Source organism: Trifolium pratense, linkage group LG1 (genome assembly GCF_020283565.1).
Source record: "Trifolium pratense cultivar HEN17-A07 linkage group LG1, ARS_RC_1.1, whole genome shotgun sequence".
NCBI classification, from domain to species: Eukaryota; Viridiplantae; Streptophyta; class Magnoliopsida; order Fabales; family Fabaceae; genus Trifolium; species Trifolium pratense.
In genome coordinates, this window is record NC_060059.1 from 20,965,911 (window position 1) to 20,981,559 (window position 15,649).

Consider the following 15,649-nt stretch of genomic DNA (forward strand, 5'->3'; position numbering starts at 1 on the left):
AAAGAAAGTAGGAGAAAGGAAATATATGTTAGTGATTTGTCAAACATATATGTGTCAAGAAGTGATTGGCTAGAAAATAGGATTATGTGTCAATGTGAAGATTGAACCCTAAAATGAAATGAAAACCTAAACATGAAAACCTAGAGGTGGCAATATGTGGTTGGGCAACATGGAAAAATGTAGGATATTGATTGGGCAAGGATTTAGGGTTAAGATTTGGGGCTTGGAAAACCATCCTTTAGTATATAAAGATAAAGATAAAGATAAAGATAAAGATTATAAAATCTGTTTTTTTAATTAATTAATAAATATGCTCAAATTTATTTTAAAAAGTCATATATTTTAATAGATGGATCAGATAGATATCTGTCCATTTAAGATATCATAATGGAGGATTGGATGGATAATTTTGAAGTAACAATATTTGTCACAAGAAAGGAGGTTTGAATTGTGACCTTTTAAAATTTTAACTACAAATTAAGTTAGATGAAATAACAAACTACAATAGCATACTGTTAGACTGTTAAGAGAAAGTTCTCCTCAAAACACAAATGTAAATAAGTGATTTATGTGTAAAGTGTTTGCACAAATAAAAGATTAAGGGAAGAGAGAATCACACGAGAATCTTATCTTGGTTCACCCCTTAATAGTATGGGCTACTCTAGTCCCCACTTGCGTGAGATTGGCCACTATAATCTAGACCAAGATTACAATATTTCCTTTGATCTAAACCGAGATAAAAAAAAAACACTTTTATGATCTTAAATCAAGACCATAAAATATATTCAGCTATCACAAGTTGGTCTACCTTATCAAGGTACCCTCTAACAATTCTAATAAATTGACTTGAGTAGATCTTTACAAAGATTTAGCAAGGGTTCTATGAATCTAAGCTTTAAACCTAAACTGGTGAAGAAATACACTCAAAATACTCTAAAGAATATAAATCCTAGTTTTCTAGAGAGCTTAAAGTATGAGTGAAAAAGAAGAGCTTGATTGCTAGAGATTGAATAAATATGATTGCTTTTTGTGTGATTTATAGATGGAGATGTTCCTTTGTTACTTGGACATCACACATATACGTTGTGAGTGTAGAAATATCAGTTGTGAGAGAAACAAAACAGTTAATGTGAATCTGTCCTTAGATGCTTCAAGAGATCATTCTTTCATTGGTCTGTGACTGTGATATAGTACAAGATGGCAGAGAGAATCATTTGTGCCAACTGTAATGAGTTGTTTCTGACATATATCCCTTGCAAAGCCTTTGCCCATGTGTGGAAAAAAATATTAGATCAGTTTGGGATAAGCTTGTAATTTGCATAGTAAATTCTGGGAGACTATTCTCCAGAATGTTGGAGACCATTCTTTCCACTAGTGTGGATAAAACCAACGTTCTTAATAAGCTGTTGCAAGTTGTATAACAACTGTAAACACTCAAGAGAAGCATAGACTAGCAACTATCATTTGTTCTTGTAAGTACAAATGAATAGTAAAGTAAGAATCTTTTATGGGAGAATGTAGCAACTCATGTCATAACTTTTGCATTTGGATCATATTGAAGCTTCCTTGCAAGATATATGTACTCTTTGTTTAGTTCTCATTGGTCTAGATTAATTTCTTTAATGACGTATTTGCAGTGTTGTGATCCTTTAAATAAGTCCAATAAAAAGTCCATTCTTGCCTTGTACCAAGTTGACTTAAATAAGTGATTATGCCTTTGAACACGTGAGCCTTGGAGACCAATTTGAAACCATTCTTTAGGCAGATTTGTCTAAAACATGTTTTATTCTTTTCTTATGGGTGAAACAAGGTTAATTTAATCCATTACACCTGTTCTTAAATTAAATCACTCAAGAGCACTTGTTAGATCACAAAATGATCAGAATCAAATTAAAATTAAATTATGGATGTTTGTTATGTTTAAAACATCAAAATAGGATTTTGTCTCAACAAATTTGTTTAATGAATGGATGAGATATTTTAAAGAAAACTTTTAGTGGATTCTAATCGATTAATGGATTATTTTGATTCATCCATTAGCATCCAAATTCATCCATTTTGACACCCCTAAGTGTGATGGGGGTGTAAATGTTAGGGATGAGAAATGAGTGCGAACATAGTATTTTGATCATTTTGCAAGACACACAAAAAATTCCCCATTTTCCAAATGTGCAATAACTTTTTGTTTGTTGCCTTTGGTCTTCACTTGTGAGGGGATTTCTACCATAAATGCGAAGAAAACGTTTGATTTGACGAAGTTTATGAGTTTTCGAGGTTTTTTGAAAAATTTGGTTTTTTTTTTAAAATTGGTTAAATAATCAGAAGGAAGATGGTGAGACTGGTGTTATATAAGACAATGATTCGCTTCTAAAATATGAACTGGTTTAAAGGGGAATCACATTTTAAGTAGTGAACAGATTCAAAGTGTGTTATGTCAAGCACTTTCACTTGAGGTAGAATGGGTGCAAACGTTAGGAATGAGATTAAAGAAAAACGTGTGCGAACGGAGTTAGTAACTTAAATTACCAACAAAATATTTCGATCATTTTGAAAGACACACAAAAAGGTCCCCATTTTCCTAATATTAGCATGTCAATTGTGATAAGTGTTAAGAATATAGATAGTTAATTAATCAACTAGAGTTAGTTGATAGGTTACCAAGTTGGTTAAGAGGTTAGAAAGTTAGTTAGGGAGTTAGTTACTCCAAATAGTCTTATAAATAAGCTACTACATTATACATTTTAATTATTCTTTTATCAATATATATTCATTCAATATGAATTTCTATGAGTATCTCCCTCATGAATACTCTTATACTCTCTATCTTGCTTATGAGTATGATCTCCATCCCTATGATTCCATGATTCTCAACATGGTATTAGAGCGATACCCGAGGGATGAAGATGAAGATTGTGATTCCGCTTATGGTTCTGAAAACTGTGAAGAAGATGAATCCGATTCAACTTCACAAAATTCAATTCTATTTGGCAGCTTCACAAGTCCAATCATTCCTATTTCCGTTCCTTCGATTACACCAGATTCTGATGGATTCTCCATCAAGATTGGGGAGGCAACGTGCTTTCTTGGTGATTCTTGTTGCAGCGATGTCGATTTGACGATCACCGCTTCAGAAGAAGAGAAATCGAAGGCTTTTGAAACTGAGTTTGTGCCTTTTATAATCAACCAGAAATTACAAAATCCATCAAGTGTTCAAGTGTTCTCTTCTCCGATCAAGGTCAAGTGTCAACACGGCAGCAACGTCCGATTCTCGCAAGATCACGATCAGACCAGCAAGAAAGGTGAGTTGCTTTCTGATTTGCTACTGCATTCGTCGGAGAGCATCACTTTCTTTTCTTATCATCGTGATCTATGCATCATAGTTTTTTATCCTGGCGGAACAAATTCATTTCCATCCTCTCTGTTTACGTCGAATGTATTGTTCCTAGCAATGATGTTACCGCCGCGCTATCATTCTTTCAAATCATCGCACTTTGTTTTTGATCCTGGTGGCAATCAATTCATCTCTGTTTTTGATGAACTACTGATTTGATGCGCTCAGAAGGTGTTTGTATTAAGTCCTTTGAAGCCAAGATCATTATTGCGATTTGGTGGAATATGGATGATGATTTCTTGAAGTTTTTCCCATTTTGAGTTTGTGGGGGACAATTACAGTATAACGCTTCAGAACCTGATATTCAGAATCTCATAAATCTTCTGAATCTGCTAACCTTTCAGACTCAGATAGACCTTCAGAACCTGTTAATTCTTCAGAACTTGATAATCATTCAAAACCTGATAACCTTGATAACCCTTCAGAACCTAGACAATGGAAACTCCATCATCCAAAACAAAATTCATCAACACTATTCCACTTTCAAGAAAATGTGAAGATTGTGGGGCTTGTTAATGGTGTGGCGACAGTGAAGGAAATGATTTTCACTAGTGTTCTATCTTGGTTTACTGCCAAATGTTATGTCATTTTTCTTTTATTTGATCCACATAAACTTGACAACAGTTGTGAGTTCAAACGTGTAATTTCATTTTTACATGGCAATGAGGACAAGATACGCGTGATTTTGAATAAGGCTGAGTGGCAGACCAAGTTGATACTCAACAACTTATGTGAGTTTATGGAACCTTGATATGATTGCTAAGGAGAGTTTTGAATACTCCTGAAGTTGCACGTGAATAAGCCTACAGATGAAGTGGTCCTAACAAGTCTTGAGCTGAATTTGGATTTGTGCTGCAATTTCTATTCGGCTAAGATTGGAAATTTGGTGTTTTTAATATGCTTAGTATTTGCTATATTGTGTTTTGGTTCTTTCAGTTTGCATAATCCTTTGTATTTTCATTGTATTTCAAACTCAAATTGGCAAATTTCCCAATGTTGAGTTTGAGGGATGTTGTTAAGAATATAGATAGTTAATTAATCAATTAGAGTTAGTTGATAGGTTACCAAGTTGGTTAAGAGGTTAGAAAGTTAGTTATGGAGACTCCAAATAGTCTTATAAATAATTTATTCCATTGTACATTTTAATCATTCTTTTATCAATTTATATTCATTCAATATGAATTTTTATGTGTACCTCCCCCATGAATACTCTTATGCTATGTATCTTGCTTATGAGTATGATCTCCATCTAGGGGTGAGCATGAACCCGAGACCCGACTCGAAACCGATATAACCGACAACATATTGAAGCATTCAGTCGGGCGCGGGTCGGGCCTCGGGTCAACAAATTGCGAAAAACCGGGCATGAATGCATACGGGCGGGTGCGGGTCTCTAAAATTCTATCTCTCCATAACCGAAACCGACCGAACAACCATTAGATGCAAATTAATTTTTTTCCTTTTCTCCCTCTCAATCTCATATACTCTTTTCTTTGTTATTTTTTACTCATCTTTGATATAAGATAAAAATGTTATATTTTACAAAGCTTATAATTAATAATATGATGATGAAGAAGGTGAGAAAAATATTTTAATATATATATATATTCTAGATCTATTTTAATTTCTACGTCTCTTCTACCGAATATTTTATTGTCTTTAGATCTACATATTGAAAGAAAGTAACTGCATCTAACCCTCTTTGTTTTTTAATTTACTTCGTCTATCTTTTGTTACATTGTGTACGAGGTATTAAACTATTCGAAAATTAGGAATTTTTGAAGAATGAATGAGTTTTAGATGTAAACAAAGTTTCGATATAACCCGTAATAACCGATCCGTTCAACCCGCCACCCGTATGACCCGAACCCGAACAAACCGAAGATATAGACGGTCAAAATTTGGTCCAAATTAAATGGTTGCGATTTTTATCGATTTAGTGATTTTCGACCCGAACCCGAGGCCTATCTCCATCCCTATGATTCTCAACAAGAAGCAAGAGGGTAAACTTTGTTTTGTGGAGTAGCAATATTGATTTTTGTTTTGGAGCCATTTTGATAACCTGAAAACGTTTGAAACACGAATAGTGACGCATATCACAGATATAGGAAACAGGAAATAGGAATAGCCGGAGGGTCAAAGTCCTAAAGTATAAGTCTGCCTGCCCTGGAAAAGGACTGAAGAAAGAGAAATATAAAATATAAAAAGAAAGTGAGAGAGAGAGTGTGTGAGAGAGAGAGAGAGAGAGAGAGAGAGAGAGAGAGAGAGAGAGCACGGATATGGTAGGGGTACCCAACGCTGCACCTCATTTACTTCCCACTCGTACTTCATATGATATCATCAAATTCACTTCACCCTTTCTTTCCTTTTAGTACTTCCTCTCTTTCTCACTCTACTGCACTTCACTTGCTTCTTGTCTCCTCTCTTTGTTATTACTATTATTGTATGGTTTTCATTATTGAATTAATTAATATATAGTACAGTACTATTTAACTAAGTTGCTAGATTCAAGACTGAGCTGAACTACTACACTTATGTTTCCAGGAACAATGACTTAAAGAAGTGAACTAGTACGAGAATGAGTTAAGCAAGTGAAGTGGTGATTTTGGTTTTATTAGTTAGAATCAAAAAATGGAGCAATATGAAGTTCTAGAACAGATTGGCAAGGGTTCTTTTGCTTCTGCTCTACTTGTAAGACACAAACATGAAAACAAAAGGTAATGTTGTTCTTTGAAGTTTATTAAACAGTTTAAGTGTGTGTGATTATAGTGAGTTCATTTGTGTAATGTGTGTGATTTTTCTTATTAATGTGTTTAGGTATGTGCTGAAGAAGATCCGCCTTGCCCGCCAAACCGACAGAATCCGTAGATCTGCTCACCAGGAGGTCACACTCCTCTCTTTCTTTTTCCTTCTTAGCAGCTGCATAGTTTAATTTAATGATGTTAAAGCCTAGGTTTTTATTTTTAGTCATAATGTAACATTGAAACTTTATGGTATTTTTTTTATAATTTCTATTTGTATTTATTGGTAAATATTTTAAAATGTAGAACATAAAACTTAAATTTATTATGTTTTAAGATACTTTATTGTTCACTCACTCTTTGTTTTGCAGATGGAACTTATATCTAAAGTTCGTAATCCATTCATTGTGGAGTATAAAGATTCCTGGGTAGAAAAGGTTAGGTTTTTCTTGTCTGCTTGAGTTTAAATTTTGGTTTATGTTGGCATATATGACTTATTCTGTACTGTTAAATTAAATGATTTGTTATTCACTTGTTTCTCGAGAAATGTTGTGTTTGTCGATCGAACTCCTTTTGTAAAACATCATATGGGTTTCTAATTCTCGATTAATTTGTAATTTTGGAATTTGAGAGTTGGAATCGTTACTTTCAGGGTTGTTTTGTATGTATCGTCATTGGCTATTGCGAAGGAGGAGATATGTAAGTCTTGATTCTCATTGAATTCGAGTATTTGAGGAACTCGCAATATTTTGTGGTAATTGTTATCTTTTAAAATGCTGATTTTGTAGTCGTTTAATATATTTGTTGTAAAGGGCTGAAGCAATTAAAAAGGCTAATTGTATTCATTTTCCAGAAGAGGTTGGTCACTCTTGCAGAAACCCCTTTTACTTCTTAACCTGTAGTGAATATTTTTCATTCCTATTTGAATTGAAAGCTAATTTTTATGCTTAGTTAACCGATCAATATCAACTTCTATACAGCGGCTTTGCAAATGGCTAGTTCAACTCTTGATGGCACTTGACTACTTGCACGGAAATCATATTCTTCATCGTGATGTCAAGGTGAATGAATGACTTCTGTAAATTAAGTTAATGAAGATATATTCCACCCTCACTTTATATTGATACTTTATCCACATTGGTTTCAGTGTTCAAATATATTCTTGACAAAAGATCAAGATATACGTCTAGGTGACTTTGGTCTTGCTAAAATGCTGACAAGTGATGATCTTACTTCTTCAGTAAGTATTATGGCTTCGCTATTCTTTGGATAATTTTTACTTAATATCTTACTTGTTTCTTGTCCTGCTCTTAGATTGTGGGGACTCCGAGTCATATGTGCCCAGAGCTTCTTGCTGATATACCCTACGGCTCTAAGTCAGATATCTGGTCATTGGGTAAGTAACCTAGGTCTTTACATTCGCAAGGTCTTCTAGGCTTCATAACCTTTTCATTTCCCTTGTTTCACAGTATGCTGTAAATTGTAATTGACGTTGGTTATAACATAATATTTGTCAGGATGCTGTCTATATGAAATGGCGGCTCACAAACCAGCTTTTAAAGCTCTTGTAAGTTACTACTATTTAGGGAGGCAATTGTTCAATTTTTTAATGAAACATTATTTGTAAAACCTTTCGATATGGATACAATAATTCATTTGACACACAAAATATTAAGTTTTTGCCAACATGAAATAAGTGACATTTCTAGCTTTCTTTTATTTGTGCAGGATATGCAAGCACTAATTAACAAAATAAACAAGTCTCTAGTGGCTCCGTTACCAACAATGTATTCTGGCACTTTGTGAGTCTTCTAGTTCCTATGAATTTCATGTTACTCTTTATATGTCTGTGCCCGGTTTTATGTAACTGTTATCTCAGTGCCTATACCTACAATACTTGACCGATGACTATGCACGTTTAATCAGGTCATGCCGATACTGATCAAATTAGCAATGACTTTTCAATGCATTCATGTTTTGTCAAGCCTACCATTAGATTTTGCCATACATATGGCTTATTCGGTTTCTACATTGTTGTGAAGTAGAAATTTTAAGCGCTTTTGTATCCAGATTTAGATGTGTTATTTACTCACATTTTCAACCTTCGTGCATTGACATGGTTTGAATAACTCATTGTTTTATTTATTTTTGCTGCTTTCAGTCGAGGCATGGTGAAGAGTATGCTTCGGAAAAATCCAGAGCTTAGGCCAAGTGTATGTTTTATCTCAAGTATTTCTTTGCATTTATCTAGATGTGGATTAATTCATGAAATTATATTTATTAAACAAAGTATACTTTGGCAGGCTGCGGAGCTACTAAATCATCCCCATCTTCAACCTTATATACTTAAAGTTCATTTGAAGCTAAATAATCCTAGAAGAAATACTTTTCCATTCCGATGGACAGACTCAAACCATGCTAGGAGAAGTCGATTTGTAGAACCAGAATCTGTTTCCACTCTCTCTAGCAGAGTTAAACGATTGTCATTCAGTAATGATAGGGCATTGAATCCTAGTATTTCTGGAACTGAAGTAGGTTCTCTTTGTTCTACTCAAAGAGCACAAGGATTCTCTACTTGTTCAAAACATTATGAACTATCCATTGGATGTGTTCGCGACGAACACAATACTAACAAATCAAAAGACACCAAGCTATCCATTGTTGATCGGATGCAAAGACTGAGAGCAGCTAATGAGTCTTCCATCCCTCGGAGACAGACAACACCATCAAAGATAGCACATACTAGTTCCAAGCGCGATTCAGTAAGTTCAAGCTCTACACTACCTTATAGCTCCATTTATCTTGATGTACTTTTTAAAGATAGGGAAATTTTCGTTTGGATTTACACATAAGCAAGTGAATAATGTCATTGTCAAAAAATAAATAAATCATATATGATACATTTAGGCTCAGCATGAATGCATGTGTGTAAATGTCAACTTTTTAAACATGGTGATTTCATATTAATTTCTAGCTTAATTTGTGGTGTCTTCCTTTGCTTCTATCGATTTATTGATTTTCCATGCATCATTTCAGTTTCCAGCATCTTCTACTCCAGCTGGTAAATTTACACCACCGTCTCGCAGAGCTTCCCTTCCCCTTCCTACAAGATCCAAGGCCATGACTACCCCTTACAGAGCCAACGTTGGTCTTCTTCGAAGTGTAGACTCTCCTAACATTTCTGTTAATGCGCCACGAATTGACAAGATGGCCGAGTTTTCTTTGGCCCCAGGTGAGGATCATCCTCTCTTCCCTGTGCGTGGAACATCATCAACATCAGCTCAGTGCTCTTCTAGTTCCCCAAGGAGTGCTGCTGCTGCAGCTGCTGACTACTCAATAACAAAGGACAAGTGTACAATCCAGGTTATGGACAAATCCAGTGTCCCTTCCAATGGTGCTCTAGTTTCATATGGCAATGAATCCTCCCAACACGTGGCAACTGCTGTTTCAAGTCATTCCTCCGCTAATTCTCATCAGCGTAAGTTTGACACATCATCTTACCAGCAACGAGCGGAGGCATTGGAAGGGTTGCTCGAGTTCAGTGCTCGGCTCCTACAACAACAGAGGTTTGAAGAGCTTGAGGTTTTGTTGAAGCCATTTGGGCCCGAGAAGGTTTCTCCAAGGGAAACAGCAATTTGGTTGACTAGGAGCTTTAAAGAAACTGTGGTTTAAGGTTTTCTTGTGCACTTTTATATCATTAACGTGACAATAGTGTAAACTAATGTAGTACTTACTATATATGACTTTGTAGTTTGAGGAATAGCTTAGCTTCTAATCTAAAGATAGCTTAGCTTCTAATCTCATTGTTGTTGGCACCATTAGCATTTTCTGAGTTGTCCACACTTCATGGCATATGCACAAACAGTTTGTAAAAGGTTGGATGACATTGGTAATATATTTATATTAATGATCAAAATCTGTTTGTGAAAAATAATCAATTTATTGAAAAATATGTATGCATCTTTATAAAACTTGAGATACAGGTTTAATTGCTTTGGAGGTCCTTGAACTTTAAAAGTTTGTAATTGATTTCATAAACTTGTTAACGATTTGTAATTAGATCATCAAACAAAAATATTTTTAGTTAGGTCTTTTAACTATTGGAAAAATTTGTAATTAGATATGAGTTTAGGGATTTGGTTACAAGTTATTTAAAAGTTCGACGACTTAATTACAAGTTATTTAGAAGTATCAGTCAATGAAGTCTGGAATAATGGAAGGGTTACTTTTGCATATTGTGATGAATCAATGTTTGAATTTAAAGAGATATATATTTATTGCTCAATATTGTCTAGAGCATGATTAGACCTAAACGTTGTCTTAAGGAATTTTTTGCACCAAATCTAAAATGCTTCATTTTTTAATAAAGCTATGAGTACACACTTGAATATTGATCATTGGGTGGTGCTAAATATGGATGGTGCTAATAAGAGTGCTGTCTTGGCTGAAGGTCCTATTAGAGGTATTGGTGGTAATTGGTGTGTGACCGCAGTCTGGCAAGTGTACCAGTCTATCGTCGAGTAATAATTTTCACGTGAATGAGTTCGTATTCACAGGGATTGCGACAAGGTGGCTAGCTTCAATTAGGAATTAGACGTAAAAGTAAATTGTATTTGCTTTGTTTGTTTGGTTTAGCATCCCGATTGTTGAGTTGGTCCAGTTGATGCTTTAGGTAAGCCAATTTAATATCCATGTGGATCCTGAAAAGATTCGGTTTTCGGTTGTTGTTTGGATATGATAAATACGCGAATCGTAAATCTGTAAGAAGGAACCCTTGTCTCGTCATGCCTCTGGCTTCTGCCGCCGCATCTGAGTTGTTTCCGTCCTCCACACCATAAGCTTAGACCATGGTGAGTCTTCTGAAACTATATATGTATATCAGTTTGTTTCTATAGTAGCTTCGATGATGAAATCCCTTTTAGTTTGCTCTGTTACACTTTATTTTAAGGTTATTTGTGTTGTTTTTGCTTTGAGTGGTTGGATTTGAACGAAAAGATCTGTGTTTAATGGCAAGGTTCCTATGTCCATATCAATTATCATTGTACAGATTTTTATTTTTTATATCTTCTTCAAAATTGATTCCACAACCTATTTACTCTATCCTTTCATTTGGTTACATTTATTAGATTTTAGGCTTAAATGCAATTTTACTCCTGTTTTGAAAAATGCGGAATTTTACCCTCCTATTTTAAAATGCGGAATTTTACCCCCCCTATTTTATAATTTGTTGGATATTGCCCCCCACCAAAATTCTGCACAAAATCTGCTTCTGAGCCTCAAGCTCAAAGCTTCGCACATAACTCAATTTGGATCAATAATTCACAAAACTGGTACCGAAACGACTGTAATCGAGTTAGCTTTTCACAGAATCAAACCCCACTAAATTGGGAGTTATAGAGAGAGATTAATTACCGTTTTAGTGAAGATCTGTCCAATTACTAATTCTGCAGAAATCTACTTGTGACCTTCAAATTCAACATCATCTACCGAACGCATCGTAACTCCAAATTCGACGAAATTGAAATTCCAACAAGGGTAATTTAGTTAGCTTTCCATACATGTGAATAGTATTCAAAAATGAGCTACAGGGTGAGAGGCATGACGAAAATACCAGTAGTAGTTTCATACGATAATTAATTTGAACATACCTTCACTAAAACGGTAATTAATCTCTTTCTGTAACTCCAAATTTAGTGGAGTTTGATTCTGTGTAAAACTAACTCGATTGCGGTTGTTTCGGTACCAGTTTGGTGAATTATTGATCCAAATTGAGTTTTGTGCGAAGTTTTGAACTTGAGGCTCAGAAGCAGATTTTGTGCAGAATTTTGGTGGGGTCAATATCCAACAAATTATAAAATAGGGGGGTAAAATTCCGCATTTTAAAATAGGGGGGTAAAATTCCGCATTTTTCAAAACAAGGAGGGTAAAACTGCATTTAAGCCTAGATTTAATTTGTTTTGCCTTAGGAGTTTACGTCCATACGTGCCTGTTCGTTTAAATTTTAAGACTAATCTTGATCTGAATATTTTCCACAGCCAGGGAACATCTTATTTGCACCATTTGATGATGTTGTATGTTCGGCATATGATAGAGTTCTCATTGCAACGACTGTGATTTAGTTTGATTAAAACCATGAACAAGTATCAACGGTCTTTTATAGTCGCAGATGGCAATCTGAGGATTTCCACGAAAGATAGGAAACTGTCAATCAACAACCTTGTTAGAGGAGGATCAGCTCCCAAAGCCCCATCCTCTGCTACCATTAAAGAAATTTTCAGAAATTATAGAAACTTTTCAAATAGACAGTTACGGTGACAGTTAGTACCGTTGTTGCGGTGGCCGTTTACGTGTTTCACCACCATTCTTGCTCGTTTTCTTTCCTTCTTGGCTCGATTTTCTCTACCTTTCACGGCGAACATGGCAGAATACTTCATGGATTGAAAGTATTAGTTTTATGGTTGTAGTTGTAGGATTCTTTCATTTTATTTTGTCTAAATATGTATATGAATCTGCACCTAACCAGCAAGATAAAACACACATCCTCGACCCCTCAGCCAAAATTAGTTAATCTTAAAACCTTATCAACAATGAATATTCCCACAACCACCAATGATAAGCTATATTCAATGAATATTTCGTTGAACATCCACTCAAGCAGATTCTGAAAGTGTTTCTTCAAACTAGACTTATTTTTTCCATGTCTATTAAAATTGGGTTTACCGATACACCATTTATTTTGACTTAATCAAAATGTCATATTATTAGCCTCTTCAAAAAAAAAAATACATTATTAATTTACTAATCACGATTTTCAAAATTTGACATGAATTTTTAATCAAACAAAGTTTTATATTGCAAAATTTGAGTTACATTAAAAACTCTATTGTTGTACACCTTGAACCTATAATCCAAGACATTCATCATCCTCAAATCTCACCAAAAAAAATTCACAAACTTTTAAGATAAAATGATTTGTTTCTATTCTTTTTTTTCTTTTGAATCTCTCAAATCACATCCATTAAAACATGTTTTGTTTGTGGACTGTGATTTCATCATAATTGAAAGAAATTGAATTGTGTTTTAGGGTTTTTAATTGGGAAAGTTGATGATGATTTCATGTTGGATCCGAGCCTTACTTTTTACGAAATGCAAATAACAACAACAATAATAGAACCCAAGTTCGATTTTTGAGTGGAACAATTCTTGATCAGACTTACTTACTTGTAACGAAATTTTGGATTGATATGCCCCCCTTCTCCTAGAAACGGGAGGATTAACACAAAAAAAAAATGATTTTCTTTCTTTGTATTTAAAAGACACTTTTTTTTCAATGAGCATTTAGGACCAAAAAGATAGTGCAAATAGTAACCACCAAATTAGGAGATTTACTTTTGTCACCCTATTGGTTTCTAGGCGCGCCTTATGAAATTACAAAAATATTCATGTCCGCTACTTAGGTAGCGGAATGCATCCTCACTTAGGTAGCAGTTGTGTAAAATTTGTTAGTTGTTTTGCCGGTTTAGATCACACGCACCACCAAATACCCTATTATGTTTTACCATCCGCTCAGGGCCGGTTTTGGGCCTGGGCTTCCAGGCCTCCAGCCCAGGGCCACAAAAAAAAGGGGGCCACAAAAAAAATAAAATGGTAATAGGTAGTAATATTGGGGGGGTTTAAATAGCAACAATAGTGGCCCAGCAACATTTATGGCCCAACAAAACATAAGTAGACAAAAAAAATATCATAATTAGATAAAAAAAAAACAAAAATATATTTCATAATTAGATAAAAAAAAAAAAGGGTAAATGATCATTTACCCCCCTGCAAAATAAGCAAATTTTCGTTTACCCCCCTATGCAGATTTTTTTTCTGTTTACCCCCCTACAAAAAATAGATTCACTCATTTTGCCCCCCGTGTGTACAGCAGGACATGTGAATGTGCAAATCTGCTGACATGGCTTGTACACGTGGAAAAAATAATTAATATTTATTTTTTAAATTCCACGTCAGATAATATATTTTTTTTAATAAAAAAATTCCAACAAAATAAAAAAATGGATTTTCTTTTTTTTTCCCAAAAAAATCCTACAAATAAATTTTTTAAAAAATTTCCTGCAAAAAAAATAAATCTTTTTTTCCTACAAAGAATTTTAAAAAATTTCCAACAAAAAAAAACTGAATTTTCTTATTTTGCTCCCAAAATAAATATTTACTTAAAAATAAAGTTTATTTTCAAAATAAAAATTTTAAAGATTTATTTTCAAATCTTTTTGAATTAAAAAACATGATCTTTATTTTTTAAAAACAAAACATTATTTTTTTGTTAATCTCTTTGAATTAAAAAAAATAGAAAAAGAAGTTTTATTCGAGTTTTCCTCTTATACCAAAATCATTTTCCCTAGAACTAGAAAAATAGAAGAAGCAGAAGACGATTCCGGTGATTGAAGAAGACGACGACGAATATGATCACGACGGTGGAAGCAAACCGGAGAAGATTCTGTGTTTTTTAAACCGAAAAGATTTGAAAATAAATTTTTAAAATCTTTATTTTGAAAATAAACTTTATTTGGGAGAAAAATATGAAAATTCGTTTTTTTATTTTAGGAAAAAAATAATAATTTTGTACGAAAAAAAACTATTTGTAGGAATTTTTAAAAATTTTGTAGGGAAAAAAAATTTATTTGTAGGATTTTCTTTTAATTTTGGAAAAAAAATTCGTTTTATTAATTTTGTAGGAAAAGTTTTTTTTTGAAAAAAATATTATCTGACGTGGAATTTAAAAATAAATATAAATGTTTTTTTCACGTGTACAAGCCACGTCAGCAAATTTGCACAATCACATGTCCTGCTGTACACACAGGGGGCAAAATGAGTGAATCTATTTTTTGCAGGGGGGTAAACAGAAAAAAAATCTGCATAGGGGGGTAAATGAAAATTTGCTTATTTTGCGGGGGGGTAAATGATCATTTACCCAAAAAAAAAAAACAAAAATATATTTCATAATTAGATCAACAAAAAAAAAATATATATATATATATATATATATATATATATATTTTTTTTTAAAAAAAAAAACATAATTAGAAAAGGGGTATATTGCGTCTAAACACTTTCTCTTTCACCCCTTCTTCACCCTTGATCAACTTCAGCTATTTCACTTCCTCATCCTCCGATTCCTCCCTTCACCGAATCACCATTTCGTCACCGCACCGTGAAACTAAAGGGGAATTTTTCGTCCTCCCTTCTTCTCTCTTTCTCGATCTCTCTCAATGAAACTAAAGGGGAAAATCATAACCCTAAGAAAAAAAATCAAAATTCATGGTTAGTATTTAATTGATCAATTGTTTTTTTTTTAAATTGTTAATTTCTTCTTTGTTCATTATTAGGAAAGGATAGTTCATATCATAGTTGTTGTTGATGATGATATTATTGTTGTTGAACATGAGGTTTTTTTTTTTTTTTGACGAAAATTGTTGAACATGAGGTTATTTGTGCTAATAGTCTATTACTAAATAAG

At 33.8% G+C, this 15,649-nt stretch overlaps 1 protein-coding gene across 2 annotated transcripts; it reads left to right on the plus strand.

Moving 5' to 3' along the window:
- The first annotated feature begins 5,574 nt into the window (after nt 1–5,574).
- On the plus strand, nt 5,575–10,063 carry LOC123902639 (serine/threonine-protein kinase Nek4-like). 2 transcript variants are annotated; one of them, XM_045952409.1, is made up of 14 exons: nt 5,575–5,762; nt 5,936–6,108; nt 6,209–6,275; nt 6,504–6,569; nt 6,785–6,831; nt 6,945–6,990; nt 7,113–7,193; nt 7,280–7,372; nt 7,447–7,528; nt 7,650–7,699; nt 7,861–7,934; nt 8,294–8,345; nt 8,436–8,894; nt 9,169–10,063. In XM_045952409.1, the coding sequence occupies exons 2-14, from the start codon at nt 6,023–6,025 to the stop codon at nt 9,802–9,804; spliced, it is 1,839 nt and encodes a 612-aa protein (XP_045808365.1). In that variant the 5' UTR covers nt 5,575–5,762; nt 5,936–6,022; the 3' UTR covers nt 9,805–10,063. The 2 variants fall into 2 exon arrangements, with proteins under 2 accessions (XP_045808365.1, XP_045808364.1); XM_045952408.1 differs by having other exon boundaries at nt 5,630–5,834.
- Nucleotides 10,064–15,649: the final 5,586 nt, after the last annotated feature.

What these genes read in the sequence shown, in the direction of transcription:
- LOC123902639 (XM_045952409.1), top strand. Translation starts at nt 6,023, where the DNA reads ATGGAGCAATATGAAGTTCTAGAACAGATTGGCAAGGGTTCTTTTGCT. An exon ending in GTATTCATTTTCCAGAAGAG is followed by an intron (nt 6,991 to 7,112) that starts GTTGGTCACTCT and finishes ACTTCTATACAG; the next exon opens with CGGCTTTGCAAATGGCTAGT. An exon ending in GTCAGATATCTGGTCATTGG is followed by an intron (nt 7,529 to 7,649) that starts GTAAGTAACCTA and finishes AATATTTGTCAG; the next exon opens with GATGCTGTCTATATGAAATG.